The sequence below is a fragment of the Lissotriton helveticus genome, chromosome 8, assembly GCF_964261635.1.
Source record: "Lissotriton helveticus chromosome 8, aLisHel1.1, whole genome shotgun sequence".
Classification (NCBI taxonomy): Eukaryota; Metazoa; Chordata; class Amphibia; order Caudata; family Salamandridae; genus Lissotriton; species Lissotriton helveticus.
This window is the reverse complement of record NC_136069.1, coordinates 1,140,646,084-1,140,666,658: the sequence shown is the minus strand read 5'-3', so window position 1 is coordinate 1,140,666,658 and position 20,575 is coordinate 1,140,646,084. Positions and strand designations below refer to the sequence as shown.

General features: G+C 43.9%; 1 protein-coding gene across 1 annotated transcript in view; it reads left to right on the top strand.

The window, feature by feature from the left end:
• REV1 (REV1 DNA directed polymerase) overlaps positions 1–20,575 on the top strand; it is a 411,701-nt gene that overhangs the window by 270,997 nt on the left and 120,129 nt on the right. The window contains exon 14 of the mRNA XM_078658014.1: positions 1,642–1,814. Within this exon, the coding sequence (XP_078514140.1) occupies positions 1,642–1,814 (173 nt within the window). The remainder of the gene's footprint in view (positions 1–1,641; positions 1,815–20,575) is intronic.

Genomic DNA, 20,575 nt, shown 5'->3' with positions numbered 1-20,575 from the left:
CTACACCACTGCACTCTGTGCCACTCTACTCTACACCACTGCACTTTATGCCACTATAAACCACTGTTCTCTACATCACTGCACTCTAGGCCGCTCTACTCTAAGCCATTGCACTCTACTCCGTAGGCCACTCAATACAAAGTCATTCTATGCCACTTCACACAACACTGTGTCACTCCACTCCAAGCCACCTCACTCCACACAGTGCCACTCTATTATACCCTACCTCATAGAATGCCACTTCACTCTATTCCCACTTCAAGTCACTCCACTTTGTGCCACCCTACTCTACATCACTCTACCCTGCTCCAAACTGCACCATGCCACTCCACTCTGCTCTATTCTACACCACTCTTCTCTACGCAAGTTCGCGCTAAGCCTCTCTACTCTACTCTTTGCTGCTCCTCTCCACTGTTCTCCACTTTATGCAACTCAACTCTGCAACATTTCACACCACTCCACTCTGTGACACTTTACTGCACTCTACTCTATGTGGTCCACTCCACTCTGTGGCCTCATGGTACTCTAGGACACTTTACTCCACTCTGTGACACTTTACTCCACTCTGTGCTTTGCCACTCTCCACTCCTCCACTCTGCGTCACTCCATTCGGACACTTTGTCACTCCACTCTGACACTCTACCCCACTCTACACTCTACTCTATGCCCCTCCACTCTACTCCTCTCCACTCTAACATAATTTACTCTAGTCCATGCCACTCTATGCTACAACACTCTACCACCCTCCACTCTACTACATTCTCCACAAGTCTGATCGGCTCCACTCTGCTACCCTACTCTACGCCACTCTACTCCATGCCACTCTACATCTCCTCTCTGCGCCCCTGTAGATCACTCTACTCTGCACCACTCTACATCACTCCACTCTGCTCAACTACATCACCCTACTCTGTGCCACTCTACATCACTCCAGTCTATACTAATCTTTGACACTCCACATGACTCTATGGCACTCTTCTCTACACCACAAACCTTTAGCCATGCTGAACAGCACCCACACCCATGTACAACATGGCTAAAATACATTGCCAATAGCTCTTGCATAGGCAAGACCCATTGGCTTTGCCAATGCTTGTTCGAGAATTCTGATTGATTGTGTGGTTTTACATTTGATAATTGGCTATGACCAATGAGCTGTCTATAGGGCATTTTAGGAGTTTGTTGAAGATTGCTAGTGTTGTGGAATTGGGCATGGTCCTTGTATGAAGCAAGTGCTAACAAGGTTTGTAATGTCAAGTGGGCAGAGCGGATTGCTTTACAAAATAAAAAATGTTAGTGTGCCGTGGAATATGCCGCAAGAAGGCATATCCGGTGGTATAAGGATAGTAAATGTAACCTATATTCAGAAGACAAGCTGGTAGATGCCACTCGGATGCCATGCATGTGCTTGTAAATCATCAAAAAACCCATATCTGTTCTTGCCCATAATTCATTTGTAAATGTCATAACTCCTCAATCAAGAGAACATCATCCGTTTGCCTTGAAGCATTTAATATAATGCACGCAATATTGCATAGAACGAAAGGTCTTCATGTTTACGTGTCATCCAGTATTTGATATTGTCCTTCTATACAGCAGTTATAATAGAATGAAAGTGTATGCCATTTATCCTTCTCCCAGCCTAAAGAAGCCGAATCTTTCCTATTGAACCTTTCGGAAGAGATCCAGAGACGTCTTGAAGCAGCTGGAATGAAAGGCCAAAAATTAACTCTAAAAGTCATGGTCCGTAAGCCTGGAGCACCAGTAGAACCTGCTAAGTTTGGAGGCCATGGAATCTGCAACAACATTGCTAGGTAACATTACAATGTTAAATGATATACTAGTAACATAAATAAAAGAAGTCCTATACAATTCGCACACTTGACATGTTTATTGAAGTAAGTGAGTGGGATATGCTCTTTCAACTGCTCCTGTTTTTTCCGCAGCATTAATTTTTGTTTTATTTTTATTTACGATTTAAAGCCTCTTAGAAAAGGCATCGGAAAAAGTGAATATCAGATGTGTGTCGAAAAAAGGTAAAACACAAGGACCCCGCTATGATACTTGACAGTTTTGTGTGAATCATTAGTTCAAAGGTTGCCAGTTATGTTCTGCTGCCTCAAAGGGAGGAATCCAGAAGACCTTGTGTTGGGATGGAAAAGTCCTCTGCATGGCTAAAGACGAATACCCATGCTCTGAGAGCCCAACTGTACTGTTGTTTTTATCTCTAATGTTATTTTTTTTTGTCATAGGCGAACACCGATCATGCGTGTGCGCCATGACATAGGCCTGTTTCACGGATTGCAGTCTTGGTGGACTGGGAGTGGGAGGGGCGCTTAAGGCACTACCCTCATAGTAATGGAAGGCTACCACCTTCACCAAGAGTTAATCAGCACAAGTTTGGTGGTTGCAGCATACTGTGTAGTGATCAGCAGTAGTGAACAGGACCTTTTTACTCCTGGTGTTAGCCAAGACCTTTTAAATTTACTCAAATAATATGTATAATATGATTACTTTATGGGGCTTTCATATACCTCTCTTCACCCATTGGTCTGTTGTCATTCTCATATTTCTCCCGCCCACTACAGCATGGTGTATTGGGTCTAGCTAAGGTCACTTTAAGTGACTGCATTTCACTCTTTCACAAGGTGCACATCTGTACACAAGGAGTTCCCTTCAGTCCCAGTGTTGCCTGATGTGCTAGCAGGGTGCATTTGAAGTGAGCACCAAGCAGATTCCAACTTTATCAGTTCCTGTCTCCGTCCAATGCTGTTGTAAATTCCTTTTGCAGTGGACTGCTATGTCACAGCATACCACACTGTGTTCCTGGACTAGATTTCACCAAATGTTGTTTGATAAATTTTGCCCAGGAAGAAAACCAAACTTTATGGTGCTTAATTTGCAGTAAACTTGTAACCGTTTTATTTAAACATAGTTGGGGTGTAATTTGTGGTTTAGTATAGAATATTTTATACAGTGAACCCGCTTTACTTCCTTACTTCATTTTTTTTTACCTATTCCCTTTTTTCTTTTTTCTTTTATTCTTCCCTTTCTCCTTCCTTCTTTTTTACCTTCTATTCTTTGTCTTTCTTTGTTTTTTGCCTCCTTTCCTTGTTTCCTTCTTTTTTCATTAACTTCCTTTTTTCCTATCATTTCTTTTTCCTTCTTTCATTCTCTTTCCTTCTTTGTGTGCCTTCATTTGCTTTTTCTTTCATTTCCTCTTTTGCACCTATATTTCTTGCCTTCTTTCCTTTTCCCTTTTCTTTCCTTCTTCTTCTCTTTTTTGCCTTTCCTTCCTACTTTTTATTTTTTGCCTTCTTTCTTTCCTTCTCTTTTTACCTTTGTTCCTTCTTTCTTTTTTGCATTCCTTCCTTCTTTCCTTTTTTTGCCTTTTCCAGTGTTTTTTTCCTTGTTTCCTTATTCTTCTCTCTTTCCTTCTTTCTTTCTGTTTTGCATTCTTTCTTCCATTATTTCCTTTTTTATTTTCCTTCTTTCTTTTTGCCGCATTTGCTTTTTTCTTTCTTTACTTATTACCTTTATTTTTTTGTTGTTGCGTACTTTACTTCTTACCTTGATTCTTTTTTCTTTCCTCCTTTCTAACTTGTTGCCTTAATCCTTCCCTTTTTGCCTCATTCACTTCCTTCCTTCATTTTTGCCTTCCTTTCTTTTTTTGTCTGCCTTTAATTTTTTGTCTGCCTTACTTCTTTTTTTCCTTTTTTCCTGCCTTCCTTCCTTTCTTTCTTCCTTCCTTCCTTTCCTTCTTTCTCAAAGAAGAGGCTAGCTGCCAATGCCAGACCGGTGGCCTTTGTAGGTCTGTGTTCTCCAAGATCTTTAGATTTTACTAAAAGTATGTAAACATAGTTGCTACAGAGGTTTTCAGTCTGATTTCCTCCATTAATCTGTGATTGAGTCATTCACATTTTTTCCACCCTCCCCAGCACCCATCAAATGGTAATATTAGCCCACTTCAACCATTGAATGTCTTTGAGATACGGCATGGTGCCTTTTCCCAAGGAGCACACCAACACACTAAGTAGTTTCCTTCAGTGCCGGTGTACCATGCTAATGTGTACTTTTTTAATAACAGAAAAACACTTTTGCCTTTAGCCTTTTTTTTTAGATTTAATAAGGGCCCCCCACAGCTTCATGAACAATAACGTTTTGCAAAAACCATGACAAAACAAGAACTGCCAGAAGACTAGCGGCCAGCGCAAGACCTATTGGCTTTACCAATGATTGTTGCCCAGTCTCACTGTAGTGAGGCCTACAGGCTTACTCACCTCTTTAAAAGTTCCACTGCTGTGTGCTTTGCTCACCCTTGGCCTACAGCAGGTAAATGTGAAGTGCTAGGCACAGCAAGATTAGTGACTGGCTGGATGTAGGTGGGAAGTGTACAGTACAGGCATAGAGCAGTGCTATGCAGTATATGTGTGGTTAGTGCATGTACTGAGTGTATGTATTTAAGAAAAAGAGAGAGAGACCCTATGACACCAAAGGGGGTAGGGTACCAATAGACCAAAGTCAAAAAGCGATCCCCTTGGTAGCAAATATTTAACCACCAGCACTACTTATCACATACACCACCAAAAATTCTCATTTATCCAGGGTGGACCAACCAAAGGTAGCAAGTTGCATGAACTAAAGAATCAAATCCGTGCAAAAATGTATAGTAATAATTTTTACTTATTCTTATAATTTACTAGCAGCCCGCCCCAGCGTTGCCTGGGGCAGAAAGGGGCTGGGGGCAGTACACCCGCTCCCGCCCGACCCCCTCCCGCACCGACTCCCTGCCGGCCCGACATATGCTTCAGTTAATGGCTTTGGGGTCCTCGATGTCTCTGTGAACAGCCAGTAAGAAATGCAGAAAAAAACACAATGGAATTCGCACAAATAAGAAATACATATTTGCTTTCATTCAATATTTATTTGAAAAACAAGTAAATATTCCTTAAGTTTGAGAAGTTACTGTTAGCTTGACCAAGACGGCTATCCTATTTTCCATCTTCGGCAGAGCTTTTTGATAACCAGGCCCTCGGTGGACGAACACGTGCTCCAAAGACAGAAGCCTCGCGCCGGTTGCACCTGTGCCACTTTGTATATGTCAGAGGAGGAGGGCTGCAGTTGAAATGTGTTTTTCAATAAGGTGCAAGGTGATGGCTGGTTTCCCTTTCTTCCCACACAAACATGTTGTTCACTTCTTCCTGAGTCCTAAAAAAAAAGGGGACCTGGCGCCAAAGCCTATTTCCCGAGCGTGTATCTTTCCAAGTTCAACAGGGACACCAATTTATATATTTGTATTTTTTACAGCGACCGATGTCGGCCTCGGCATCCTTCCTCTGACCAGTCCTCGCCCTCTGAAAGGCATTAAGCCTTGGCACCGACCTTGGCGTTTACCACTTAAGCTGGAGTAAGTCCACGGACAGAAGGCTCTGTCAACATATCCGAGTGGGATGAAGGCAGGATTAGTCCTGAAAACCTATTTCAGATCTCAGATAATAAAATGTCTTCCCAAATCCTAATCCTAATTGCAACTTTCCTCGTGCCCTGGCCCTCGCCTGCAGCCGATGTGCCGGGGCAGATCAAGTGTTTAGTTTGATAAATGCAGCTTACTTGTAGGCGGGTACTCCTGCCTGCCAGGGTGGCTGGACGTCTCCGGCCTCCCAAAGGTGATTATCTGTGTAAAGAAGGGGGGAAGACTCGCGCAGGATATCTTGTTTGTCATTGCCCAGACTCACTCGCGCCCCCCTCCCGCCCGGACATTTTCATTTACTGCTGCCTCCTTACCTGTGCCGCCTCCTCACTGCACCGCCCTCCTCCTTGTCGTCATCACGCACGTCGCGTCGTGCCCAGCGCTAGGTCCCGGCCGGCGCTACTTTCAGGGGACTACTTTGTTTACAAACGTAATTTTTTTTATTTACTTTTTTTTTTAAAATTATATAGCCTATGTCCATCTACACACCCTGACATTTTCATAGATGTATCGGGTGTGTAGATTGGCGCTGTGGTTCCCGAGTTTACCTGGCCAAAAGGTGCAAGTTCTCTCTTTATAATAGTAGTATAGATTAAAATAATATCTATACATATAATACCAAATCACAGAGTTAGAAATCATACATTTAAAAGACAGATTTAACGCTTGAATATATAATTCAAATTTAAAAAACAAATAATCACAGTAATCAATACAAGTTAAAAACCACAACAACAAGTTGGACAAAAAAGCAGCAAGAAAAATGATTTCAAATCAAGAAGACCTCACGATAGTCAGACAAACAGATAAATAAAATTTAAATAGTGACTGGCTGGATGTTGGTGGGAAGTGTACAGTACAGGGATAGAGCAGTGCTATGCAGTATATGTGTGGTTAGTGCTTGTACTGAGTGTATGTATGCCTGCTGGGAATACATTGCATAAGCACTGAGGTGCTGTCTGTGCACAATGCAAGCTTGTGCGGGGTGTGCACTGAGTGAGTGTGACTGCATTGGTACATTATGATTTCCATTTTGGAAAGCCCAGGCCTGCCTGGTTAAGACATGAGGAGTAGAGGAATCCCTCCGATGGGTTTTTGTATTTCTACATTCATTTGAGCTGGATTGGAAACACCTTAGGATGGGAAGAATGGACCACTCTCCCTTTACAATTTAAAAGGGAATCATAAAGAGTAGAGCCGGGACACTGAGTTTAACCTTTTGATGCACATATCACTGTGGCTGACATTCAGGTGTGAACTCTGGTCACTCCTATGAATCGTGTAGTGAGTGGGAGTCACGCCTGCTTTTCATGCAGAAAGAATAAAAACAAAAGTGGATATTTCAAAAGAAGCAGAACCCCAACATAAAACTTCACAGACTCGGACCCTGAATCACATTGTGGTGTCTGGAAATAGACTATAACAAGGGGAGGTTGAGACCCCCAAACTTTGCCATCTGCCAAGCTGCCAGACGGGCTAGGGGTGAAGAGTAAGCTTTACAAGACGTCTGCCTGTGACCAAGACTGGGGCACAAGGCCTGCTAGTATTTCTGCTGGGTAAAGGGACATACCCATGGAATACAAAGATCACCTGCCCTGGAGCCTGGAGCACCAGCGGCTGCATGCATGCCAAGATTATTGTACCCTATGAGGTAGAGGAGATCGTTAGAGAGAGCATGGTCCGGTAGTTAGCCCTACAGAGAGAACTCCCTGAGCAAGGTGTGAGGTGAATGGCTGAACACCGATCTGGTTGTTGCCCGTGTACAGGAACAGTTAGATGACCCTCTTATGCCAGGAAAGGGCTGCTGTTATCTAAGCTGTAGTAGAAGCGTCATCCAGGAAGCACCAGGCATGCACGAGCGTGACCCTGTGTGCCTGAGGAGGGGGAGGGGGGTTGGTCACGGATTAACTTATTTGGGCCAGGAGCATGAGACTTGTGTCCACCGAGATCGGTGACCCCGTATTTCAGGAAGGGCCACTATGGTGAGGGTGATCGCACTGAAAGAGTCTGCGCCGGATTGAAAATGGGCAACTCCATACGCCAAGAGTGGCTGCCGATACCACTGTGGCCAAGTGCTTGTGTCGTAGCCCAGACAAGTCAATTACTGCCATGACTAGTGGGTTCAGCCCGCTAACTGCAACTGACGTATTCACGGAGGATTGCAAGAACACCGCTGAAGACGCCGCACCCATGCTAGATCTCCAGTTGGTAGCCAGAGAATCCATCCACGCAGTCTATCCCTCCCCCGCTAGGAGAAGAGTGACTTACCCCGTGTTGGCCTAGCGTGACCAACTCGGATCACTGGGCGAGCCGGGAGAGGTATTTGGAGGAGAGAGACTGCGCCTTCCGGGTGCGTTGCGCAAACTGTGTTACCAGTCTTTCCAAAAAAGAATCTGGGCTCTGGAGCGCCCAGGGAGAGGGCACTCACTGCACCCTTGAACACTTCCACACCACCGGAGCAGGTAAGACGAAAAATGAGTTTGTGTGACCCCAGCGGGACTCGCTAATAACTGTGTTGCTTCAACATAGATTTTTTGACTAATAACCAAAGAGTCAAAGGAGAACTCTTGAGTAAGACGTACTAGTACGCATATCCTGTGTGCCGCCGCCAGTGATTGGGGAATAACCTCAAACACATTACAAGGAAGAGGGTGGTACTGGGATTTTCCTGACCAGGTCTAGAACCCCAACCTCAAGGGTAGTGTGGTATTTCATGTGAGTGTCCGTATACCTTTGCATGTGTGGAGATATGAATGAAATTCTTATTTTTCTTATTAAAGTAAGTATTGGACTGGACATTGATTTATTGTTGGTACTGTGTGCACTTTGAGTCATGTTCACTTCCCCCTAAAGGAGCCTTCGACTTCTCGTCCACAGCTGTCACTGAAAGTCAAGTCCAGAATGGGTATGTGGCCCAGTTGCTCAGGGTCCATAATAGATCAGGGTCCGGGACATCAGGAATAAAGGGCCTCAACCACCATGGTTGAGCCCAGTAGCCCTGTGTCCCCCGTGGCCCTTTGAAAGGGATTCTGCCACCTTGTATAATACAAATCAAAATCGATATACTTACATTGATGATTATGTCTTTTGGAATTGGTAGGCTGGAGTAGTAAGTGTTAGAAAGTGCTAAATTCATATTACTCTAGATACCTTGTCAATGACACACAGTACTATCAAGAATTTCATCCTTAAAAGGCAAATAATTAATCCTCATTCTAAAAATACCTTTTCTAATCTTTCCAACATTTGGTTACATGACGTTTTGTTAGGTGCACTTTTGCTACAGACGAGGCTTCATGGCAACAACTGAGGGAAACTTAGACTGAGCTGGTTTTCAGTACAGCATTTCGGGGTTTTCCCAGTAAATACAGAAAACGTCTCCTCTCTACTACAGACACTTTTGAAGACAAAAGCTAAGTACTGAATCTAAAATTAGCAGCCTTCATATAGCAGGATAACAGGGATGTGTCAAATATTTCCTTGTTCACAATACAGAGGGTTTGAATTTGTATTTTTACTGTTACAGCAATCCAGTGTAGTTTGGTAAGCGCAATATACAATCTTGAGTTTTTAATATTGCGCAAACTTGGCCCGAAGGTATCAGAGCGCCTTACATGAGCACCAGTAGCATTACATAAGGACACATTAATTTTTGTTAGGCCCAGGTAGATTAAGGGATTTGCCCAGAATCACAGGATGCAGAGCATTGTTGCCGAGACTCAAACCCGGTTCCCAGATTTGAGGTTGACCGTCCTAGCCGTTAGGCTACATCCTCTCCATTTGCCCACCATTTGATGTGCTCTGATCCTTCCCCATATATAGGCCTTATTGAAGTCAAGGGTTGGATGTAGAAGTTATTATTGCATTTCAAGCATCAAGGATGTATGCCACTATGGATCAATAAAATGCTCTGCAGCTGGCTGTGCGGAATGTGCAATTACAGCACAATAGTACTGACCGAACTCAAAATGTAGAGAACAAATGCGGGTTAGAAGTGGGGAAGTAGTGGAATTGCCAAATATTTCTAGGGGAAGCATTATATAATGTCAGGGATCTGAATTTTTTTAATGGTTGGTACCACAGTTTCAAGCACAATTCATTTTGACTATTTATCCTCATCTGGTACTCAAGATCCAGTAAACCATAGACTGTTTTTAAATATTAGCCAGTTACTACTGAGGTTTGCATGGAAATCTGTGTGCAATCAAAAAGAGTCAAGGGGAGGGTTAATCAATGTTGGGCCTACCCAGAAGGACGTGCTCAAAAGATGGCAAAATCTCCCTAATCTCACTGATGCTTAAAGGAGAGGGTAAAGATGTTCACTGAAATCTTTGTGCACATGACAATTTATTAATGCACCACCAAGCGGGTCAGTCTGGCATTGATGCGGCCTGGCCAGTTAGATGCGACAATAAGATTTCAAAATTGAAGAAATATCAAATAAAAATATAACGTTTATGTTCGAGGCATATGAGCTGCAGATTGTACACTTAGCATTAGATCACCACCTGGTGTTGGGCTCGGATGATTGCATGTTGTTGTCTTCTTGGAAGAAGTCTTTGTAGTCACGAGATTGGTGACTCCTCCCTTGGACAATAGTGCGCATGGGCATCGGCTCCATCCTTAGATAGTTTTTTTCCGCCACTGGGTTCGGATGAAAGTTTTCCGCTCCGGCTAGAAATAGACTTTTCAAGCACTTCGAAGCGCAAAAACGTCTCAAAACTCTCCAAACTACTCTCGATATTGGCTAATATCGTTTCGACTCCATCAGCTCGATTCCGGTCGTTGACGCGGGCCGTTGGGCCTATCCACGCCGTGAGGCCTACACCACATGTAAAGGACGCCATTCAAGAAATGCCCCGGGTGTGGAGCAAAGTTTCCACACAGTGACCACCACAAGGTCTGTAACCTGTGCTTATCGCCAGAACACAGCAAAATCCAGCTGTACAGCTTGCGCGTCCTTTCGATCCAAGAAAACCATCCGAGATCGGAGGGACCGTCGACACGACATGCAGAGATCAGCTCCGGAACCGGTGGATATCTTCGGCGAGGAGGTTCCGCTCGTTCCCGAAGAAAATTCCGATGATCTCCAGATCGTATCAGAGGTAGACGACTCCGATGACTCCATACCATCGGGTCAGCGCGTGAGTACTACTGCCCCTGCACCACACACAGCACCCAGATCGAAGGCAAAGGTCAACACTCCGCCTCCAGTCGCGACCGAAAATCCACTTCGACAGCCCGCCATCGAGCCCGGCTCCGAAGAAAATAACTAAGCCTTCCGGTAGCCCGGTTCCGAGCAAGCCGCACGTGCCGATCCCACCAGCTCCCTCGGCACCGAAAGAAGTCTCGGCTCCGAAACCGTCGACTTCTAAAGACAAGGGTACGAAGCCAACGTCCGACGCCTCGAAGCCGACGGGACCAGCTTCCACTCCGAAGACATTGTCTTCGATGCCGAAACCGACCAGGCCTGATTCCGATGCGCCAAAGCCCTCAAAACAGCCTACCACACCGAAAACAACACCTTCGGTGCCGAAAATTACGCCAAAGGACACTGTAACCACTCCTAAGGCTAAAGATCAGCAGCAACCTTGTCCGGTACCGAACAAATAGACTCCGACAAAGGTTTCTCAAGGAGAAGAACTCTTCCAGCCAGATCCTCTCCAAAAGAAGATCTACATTGACCCAAAGACAGGTCACGTGTCCACTACACCACACAAGAAGAGGAAGGCAGATGACACACCCACACCTGTGGTTCCTTGCAAGAATAAGGACTCTGCCACCAGTGGTGGCTGGTGACATTTGAAAGTGGTGAGGCGTAAAAGTGACGCCTAAGTGCACCACAGCCAGCGAGCGCATTTGTATAGTCAACACAACCATGGTGTTACAACTGGTTTTAAATTATACGTTTGTGCTACTCCAGACCAAACAGTCTAAAACTATACTGCTTACCATTATTGCTGACATGTGACACCTGCACCACATAGTCCACGTTTGTTTTATGTAACATTCCCTATGCAATGATTTACACACTTATGCCATTGTCTCTGTATAATGTGTGTGTGTATGAGATGTAAATGGCTCTGAAATCCTACACTACACAGCACTACAAAACAAAAGAAATGCATGTGAGAGAGGGGCTATGGACCGATGAGGGAGGAGGCTATGTAGGAGCATAGTAGATGCATAGAGACAAGAGTCCCAGGTGGATTCGCCTTACAATGATTACATGTAAAGATGAAGCTTGTCTTAGCTCACTATTCAGTTTATGCCTTGTATAAAGATGATGATGCATAACACAATTACACGCTGTGCCATCCGTGGATTGGAATTTGTTACAAGGTATGTTTGGCTAGTTTTAGTTTATACCCTGATTACTAGCTTGAATTTTACTGCTAGCGTTTGGAAGCGGCTGCTTTCAGCACAAACCAGTGTGTTTACACTTCCAAACGCAAGTAGTAAAATGCAAGCCAATTCGCATCCAACATAAGCCATCTGTCGCTGCTGAGCGATTAGCCAGGTAGTACGTCTTCATCATGTACAAAATACTTAATAGTTAAGGAAGCTTGATTGTTTAAATAAATACTACAAGCAGCACTCTAGTGACTCTACTTTAAAACACTAACACATAATTCCACTGTTAAACATCCAATGCTCTGCCGCTTATTCTCGATTAAAATTCAAAACATTGTTTCCTGCCCAGTTCTTTTCACTGAGTCTGATGTAGGCAGTAAACTTGCTGCTTCACGCGGCCTATCTTCTTCTCCCTGCTTGCTATCTGGCCAAGACGGCCTCGATCTGAAGTGCTGCATGAGTCAGTGGAGAGCACGGGCAGGAACAATAAATAGACACAAATACAGGCCTGCAGGAAGCATATTTGTTTTTTTATTAAATCACTGCCGGCGCTTCTATCCATTGGACATATGGATAGGTAAAGCACATTAAAACCATTGTTTTAAGCACGTGTATCCACAAACACAACACTTTACACTCTGGCTCGAAACTTGCAGGGGGCATCAACTGTGAAAAAAACCGTAATATGGGTAATAATAGAACGTGGCCGATTTCTTCTAAATGCTTCTCTCTTCTCACGGGATTAAAAAGGAATTACGTCCACCACACAAACAAAAGCTTCTGCAACTAACTGGATCGACACAACAGTAATATGGCTTCCACCTTCCGGCAAGGCGCGTTGTCACAAATGTACAGAAACCGCCATCAAAAGCTCTGTCACGAGGGATGGTAGACCCCGCGGAAAAACATGGGAATGTCAAACACAAATCTGCAGCTTGTTCTGGGAAGATTGAATAGACTATACCAGTGCAGTGCGCAGTCTGTGTAACCCTGCTCTGGGAAGGGTGACAGGGCAGACACATATTGAGCATTGCCGTAGACCTTTGGGGTACCTTGTGTTAGCGGTGGCCCGGCCGGCATGCTTCTGGGAGGGAGGAGCTGTAGCGGCTCGCGGTCGGGGGGGGGTTGAGAATCAAATATATAAAACAAAACGTACCTAACTGACCGTACGAGTCCGCGCCAGCGCCACCTCTGCTACCCTTGGCGCCTTGACGTCACTACTGGACTGGCAGCCCCTCTTAGCCAATCCTGGCGCTGCTGCAGCGCCAGGATTGCCTTTGGTCACAGGTTATTTTACGCCCTCAGCACGCCCATTAGGAGACCGAAGGGCTCATAATGGGCATGCGCAAAAAAGTGCAAACACAAGTGCCCATGAGTGGACATGCGTAAAAAATCCTCCCTCCGTCCCCACTCATGCGCACTTGTGTTGCTGCCTGGTGACAATCATGTCAATCAACATGACGCCAGACTGCCCACCCCTTTAGACTCTGAAGGGAGTGGGCGGTCTGACATCATGCTGACTGACATGATTGTCAGTTCTCCCGCCTTGGCTTGCGTCTTTGAACTTAAGTAAACTCAGTTTACTTAAGTTCAGATAAACGCCGAGGGAGCTGCAGGCGACTGCGGGCGGGGGGCTACGCCCCCACGCCCCAGTGGACGCACCGCGCCTGTCTGCCACATCCCCTATGCACCCTTCTTCACCAATACTTCCTTCTCCTTCATCTCCTGCTCCTCTTAATATTTCACCACAAATGTCTCCTTCTTATTCTCCTCTGTTACCTCCACACTCACCTCAAAATGATGATGAGTATAGTTTAGGAGGAGGGATAGACACAGATGAGCCTTTCCCGTACCCTACACATGATACAGACTGGGAGTACCCAAACCCACAGGATATACCAGACATTTCTGACCCACAGTCATACCCATCAAAACCTTCTCCCCCAGAAGATAACATTGGCGTTGTGCACCTATTGAACAGAGCTGCCATGTACCATAAGGTCACTATGCATTCTGATGAGGCAGAGGAGGATTTTCTGTTAGACACATTCAAACAATCGCAAAGATCTGTTCAAATTCTTCCCATGATCAAAGGGGTCATCAAACATGCTACAGAAGTTTTTAAAGACCCTGTACGTACTAGGATTTTAAACCCTAGAATTGAGAAAAAATATAGGCCTGCACCTACAGATCCTACCTACATTAAGGGACAACTACCATTAGACTCATTAGTTGTATCAAATGCTAGGAAGAGAGCAAACTCACAAACTTCAGGTGAAGCACCCCCACCTGACAAAGAATCCCAGGTCATAGATGCCTCAGGCAAAAGAATAGCTGCGCAAGCTACCAACATAAGGCGTATAGCTAATACACAAGCCCTACTTTCCCGGTATGATAGGGCTCATTATGACCAGTTGTAGAAACTGCTAGAACATCTACCTGACCAATATAGGACACAGGCAAATGATCTTATACAGGAAGGCAAGCTTATCTCAAATGCCTCAATCATGTGCGCACTAGATGCAGCAGATACTGCATCTACAGCTGTAAATACCAGTGTCGTAGTTAGAAGACATGCGTGGCTACGCATTTCAGGGTTTAAACAGGAAGTCCAAACTATCATTTTAAACCAACCATTTAATCAAAACCAATTGTTTGGACCTGAAGTAGACACAGCACTTGAAAAAATGAAGAAGGATACAGACACCGCCAAATCTATGGGGGCTCTACAGTCCACACAAACTAGAGGTTCCTTTTGTTGCTCCTTTTATAGAGGGCGGTACAAAAGGGGGTGGTGATGGACGAAGCATCCGAATCAATCAAACACTCACACCCAGTCAAAAGATCTGGGTTTAATCCATCACCGTTCTTTAGCCCACCCTGCCACCCCAGTTCAGACATGGCTATATGCAAATCAGTCTGACCCTGTGCCTCATGGGAACAGTCCAGCCCGAAGTGAGCCACTGGATTCAAGCAAGCCGGGCTGAAGACGGCTGGAATGCCAGAAACCGGTCCTCGGAAGCTTGTTTCCAGTCCAGGGAAGACATGGCTTGGCAGTTCGGGCTGGACTGTTCCCATGAGGCACAGGGTCAGACTGATTTGCATATAGCCATGTCTGAACTGGGGTGGCAGAGTGGGCTAAAGAACGGTGATGGATTAAACCCAGATCATTTGACTGGGTGTGATTGATTCAGATGCTCCGTCCATCACCACCCCCTTTTGTACCCCTTTTATAGAGAGGGCTCCAAACAAACAGGTGCAGATAATACAACATCCTTCAAATCTAACACACAAACATCCTCTAACAAGGGATACTTCAGAGGAGGATATAGAGGGAATAACAACAAAGGAAGAGGTCGTGATGACAACAGTATGGAACCTCTTCCGCCTCAAAACAGTCACTTTCCTCTGCTCCCCCAACAGCATTCCACTCCTGTGGGGGGCAGATTAACGCAATTCCTACCTGTCTGGAACTCCATCACATCAGACAAGTGGGTAAGACAGATTATCCAGTATGGTTACTGCCTAGAAGTTACAGCAACCCCTTCATACATACCACCCAGACAGCGTCCAATGTCTGCAGAACACCTTACTCTGCTCAAACAAAAAGTTCTGTCACTTCTACAAAAGGACGCAATACAATTAGTTCCTTTACAAGAACAAGGAACGGGGGTTTACTCGCTGTACTTTCTAATTCCCAAGAAGGATGGGACACTAAGACCAATTCTCGACCTCAGGCCCCTCAACCATTACATTCAGTCAGATCATTTTCATATGATCACTTTGCAACAAGTGCTCCTACTGCTGCAACAGGGCGATTTCCTCACAACACTAGACCTAAAGGACACCTATTTCCACAATCCTATACATCCTGCTCACAGAAAGTATCTAAGGTTTGTACTGGAGTGACAACGGCTCCACGAGTATTCACAAAGTGCCTAGCAGTAGTAGCAGCACTTCTCAAAAGATAACAAATACATGTCTTCCCTTATCTGGACGACTGGCTCATAAAAGCAAAATCATTCAACCAGTGTGTTCAACACACACATCAGACAATTCAAACATTGCACGACTTAGGGTTTACAATCAACTACACCAAGTCGCATCTGCAACCCTCTCATATACATCAGTATCTAGGGGCTACAATAAACACGTCTACAGCTCTAGCATATCCCAGTCCAGCAAGGATACAGAGCATTCAAGCCTTAGTCACAGTCTTTCAACAGCAACACTCTCTGCAAGCCAGAGTGTTCATGAGAATAATAGGCATGATGGCATCTTCAATCTTCATAGTGCCATATGCAAGACTGCAAATGCGTCCGTTACAGGAATGCCTAGCACAATAATGGAACCAGGCTCAAGGTCAACTAACAGACCTGGTGTTGGTAGACAGCCGCACACATCGCTCTCTGCAGTGGTGGAACATCAAAAACTTGACAAAAGGGCGGCCGTTCCTCGAACCTGTTCCACAACTGGTGCTCAAAGCAGACGCATCCATCACAGGATGGGGAGCCCATCTCCTACATCCTACAACTCAAGTACAATGGAACAGTCAACACAAATTGTTCCATATCAACCATCTAGAGCTGCTAGCAATATTCTTAGCACTCAAAACATTCCAAGTACAAGTACAGAACAAAGCTGTCATGATCCGAACGGACAACATGACAGTCATGTATTATATACAAAAACAAGGAGGGACACACTCTCTACCACTGTCCCAGCTTGCACAAGACATTTGGAGACGGGCCATTCCACAAAACATATATCTGTTGGCAGAGCACCTTCCAGGAGTTCGCAATCCGATGATAGATCTGTTGAGTCGGCAGACACAACAAATTCACGAATGGGAACTACATCCACAGGTTCTTCAACCATTCTTTCGCAAGTGGGGTCATCCAGACATAGATCTGTTCGCCACACAAGAAAACGCAAAAGGCCCAACCTTCGCCGCCAGGTTTCCACACCTGCAATCCTAGGGCAATGCAATATGGATGAACTAGTAAGGCAGATTTGCGTATGCTTTTCCGCCAATACCACTAATACCACTAGTAGTAAGCAAGATCACACAACAGTCTCTCAAACTAATCCTAGTAGCTCCCACATGGGCACGCCAACCGTGGTTCACCACACTACTAGAACTGTCTCTAGTTCCACACCAAAAGCTACAACTGACTCCATCCCTGCTAACACAGAACCATGGAGACATCAGACATCCAGACCCAAATCAACTGAATTTGGCGATCTGGCTCCTGAAGTCTTAGAGTTCGGTTATCTTAACCTACCACCAGACTGTATGAACATTATTAAAGAGGCCAGGAGGCCTACTACCAGAGCTTGCTATACCGCTAAATGGAAGAGGTTTGCCATTTACTGCAACAATAACCAAATTGATCCCCTGGATGCTTCCATCCAGAATATCATTTGTTACCTTTTACATTTAAAAAGGTGTAACTTAGCATATTCATCCATATGCTTATTACATCTTGCAGCAATTGCAGCATATTTACAAAATAGACAACATTTGTCTCTTTTCATAGTGCCTGCAATTAAAGCATCTATGGAAGGATTAAAGAGAATCATTCCTCCCAGGTTGCCACCTTCTCCAGTATGGAACCTAAACGTTGTTCTTACAAGACTCATGGGACCCCTATCGAGCCTTTACATAAATGTGAACTGCAATTCCTTACATGGAAAACTGCTTTCCTTATTGCTATTACCTCCCTTAGAAGAGTAAGTGAGATACAAGCATTTACAATACAAGAACCCTTTTTACAACTACATTGTAACAAAGTGGTCTTACGAACTAATCCAAAATTCCTTTCAAAAGTCATAACTCCTTTTCATTTAAACCAATCTGTTGAGTTACCTGTGTTTTTCCAAAGCCCAGACTCTGTGGCAGAAAGGGCTCTACACACATTAGATGTTAAAAGAGCTCTTCTCTACTAGATAGATAGAACTAAGTCTTTTAGAAAAACAAAACAACTGTTTGTGTCTTTCTCTCCACCGCACAAAGGCAACCCCATCTCTAAAGATGGAATTGCAAGGTGGATTCTAAAATGTATACAAATATGCTATCAAAAAGCAAAGCGTACATTAACAGTTCCTCCTAGAGCGCACTCAACACGCAAACTAGGAGCCTCTATGGCTTTCTTAGGAAACATCCCCCTAGAAGACATATGCAAAGCAGCAACATGGTCTACAACACACACCTTCACTAAACACTACTGTGTTGATGTGCAAGCCAAGCAGCAAGCTGCAGTAGGCCAAGCTGTCCTTAAAACTCTTTTTCAAACAACTGCAACAGATACAGGTGACCACCGCTAGGAGAGACACTGCTGCACAATCGATGCTAAGTGTACAATCTGCAGCTCATATGCCTCGAACGGAAAATGCTACTGACCAGTATGCATCTATTCTTGGCATGTAGAGCTGCAGAGTAGTACACGCCCTCCCGCCTCCCCGGGACCTGTATCTGTTCCAGTTTTATCTTACTTAGATGCACACGCATGGACATCTTTTCTTTACTTCTACTAACTCCATCATTTCCCATCATGGCGAAAAACAATCTAAGGATGGAGCCGATGCCCATGTGCACTATTGTCCAAGGGAGGAGTCACCTATCTCGTGACTACAAAGACTTCTTCCAAGAAGACAACAACATGCAATCATCCGAGCCCAACACCAGGTGGCGATCTAATGCTAAGTGTACTACTCTGCAGCTCTACATGCCAAGAACAAATGCATACTGGTAAGTAGCATTTTCCTTAATTTTCATTTTCAACCCTTATAGCACAATACAAACGATGTGACATTGTTTAGTATTAATTGCAAACTCAATAGTATCTTGAGATGCATTGCTTCAAATTCAGCACCTTTAACATTCATAAACAGCTCAACCAGTTTCTTTGGCCTTTCTCCTGCTGTCTTCCAACATTTCTTCGCTTCTTTTGTAGCCCAAGTTGTTAACTTATAATCAGATTGCCCTCTTAGTGTTTTAGTCACTGAATATTGTTTTAAAGGTTACCATTTTTTTACTGAGGTGTTGTTGCAGTACAATAAATATCAGATTCAGTCTTTCATCTTCAGAAGTGGTGTCCGGCCCCAGTGCATTGCTATTCACCACTTATCTAACAGTGGTGCAAAGACAGTGAGCATTCTAAAAGTAGCTGTAGTATCTTTGCTGTATCCTAGTAATGTGAGCATTGGGGTGAATTCCTTTTTTGTTCTTTTTTTTTTTGCCAATTTGAGTACCTTTTTCTCTCTAGTATCTTTTCCCAGGCCTCTTCCATGTAATATGATTCATGTGTACCCCTTGATATTGACTTCTCTTACATGCAGAGTTTGGGAGAAGCCAAAAGGTCTGGGAGAAATAAACTTCTAAAAGCAAAATCTTAGTGTTTAGTTTTGAGGAGACAGATCTCAGCCTTCCTATTTTTAGCAGTGCCTCATAACTTATTTATGTTCTGTGCTCCATACCTTTCCCCGTTTCATCCATTTAACTTGCCATATGGCATTTTTGACCATTTAACTCTTCAATATATTGTGCCCACTGATTAGTTTTTTTTTTAAATTGGATTGTGATCTTGTGAAAGTCGGATCTTAAGGTTATTACTTCAGAAATAAGACAATTAGACTCTCACTTTATTTATCCAGACCATATTATAACTAATCACCCGAGCTCCCATTGATTTCTGATTGCAAATTTTGTTCAGTTGAGTTTCTGAGGCATTCATTATATTATGGTTTAGCTTTCAATTTTTAATTACATGGATAATAAAATCCTTTAAGAGCATTGCCTGATCTATTTGTGCTCTACCAAACAAACCATCCTCCCAACTAATAAATGTACTACTCTCTCGAGGCTGGAACAAAGTTTTCAAAATGTTTAATGCTCCACTATCCAGTACAGGAAGCAATTCAAATAGCTCTGTGTTTTATTTATTCCCACCCTTTTTGCAGTAGTAACACACTGTGAAGAAAATATTCCAATTGATATTTCAACCCTCAGGCAAGGGAAAGTTGAGAGAAAGAAATTTGGATAACTAACACTGAAGACAAGGAAATTGGACACATGCTTGGTACACATTCAAGTCCAGAATATGATAGGAGCAAAGGAACGTAGCATCTTTTTTTCACATCTTATATTAGGAGTGGGGGAATGTTGCAGAAAAATGGTTGGGATGCTCATGAGCTTGTAGATCAAATTCTCCTCTGTTTATGACACCTTAAAGAAGTAAACAAAGGGAAGAAAATGCATTAGTCAAGTTGTGCCGTAATCTTTTTGTGAATTCTTAATTTATTACCATAAGTGGTAAGGTTGTGGATTGCTCAATAAGCCACATTTGAAATCTAGAGGCTTTCGTATACCCCAAGTATTGTTTTTCAGGCATCACTGAAGTAGCTTTAATTTTCAATTCCGCATTCAACTACAAAGGCCTTTGCAGGCCATATTACAAAATGTAACTGTTTTAGAAACATGTGGATGGGATAATTGATGCACCATAAAAAAGTTGCAAGTCACTCTTGAAAACTTTACTTGTTCAAAAAGCCACCTGCTATAGAAGACCTACTCATCTTTATTCATGGTTTCCCCATCTTTGTGAGGTAACATAAAATAACCTTCCTAACCAAGTGTATTTAAAGTGACAGCCAGTTCAGAGTGTTGACCATTAAACCCAGGACAATGTCATCAAGTTGTCTTCTATTTGAATTTGGAATTATGGTTTATTGGGACTTGCGTGGTACCTG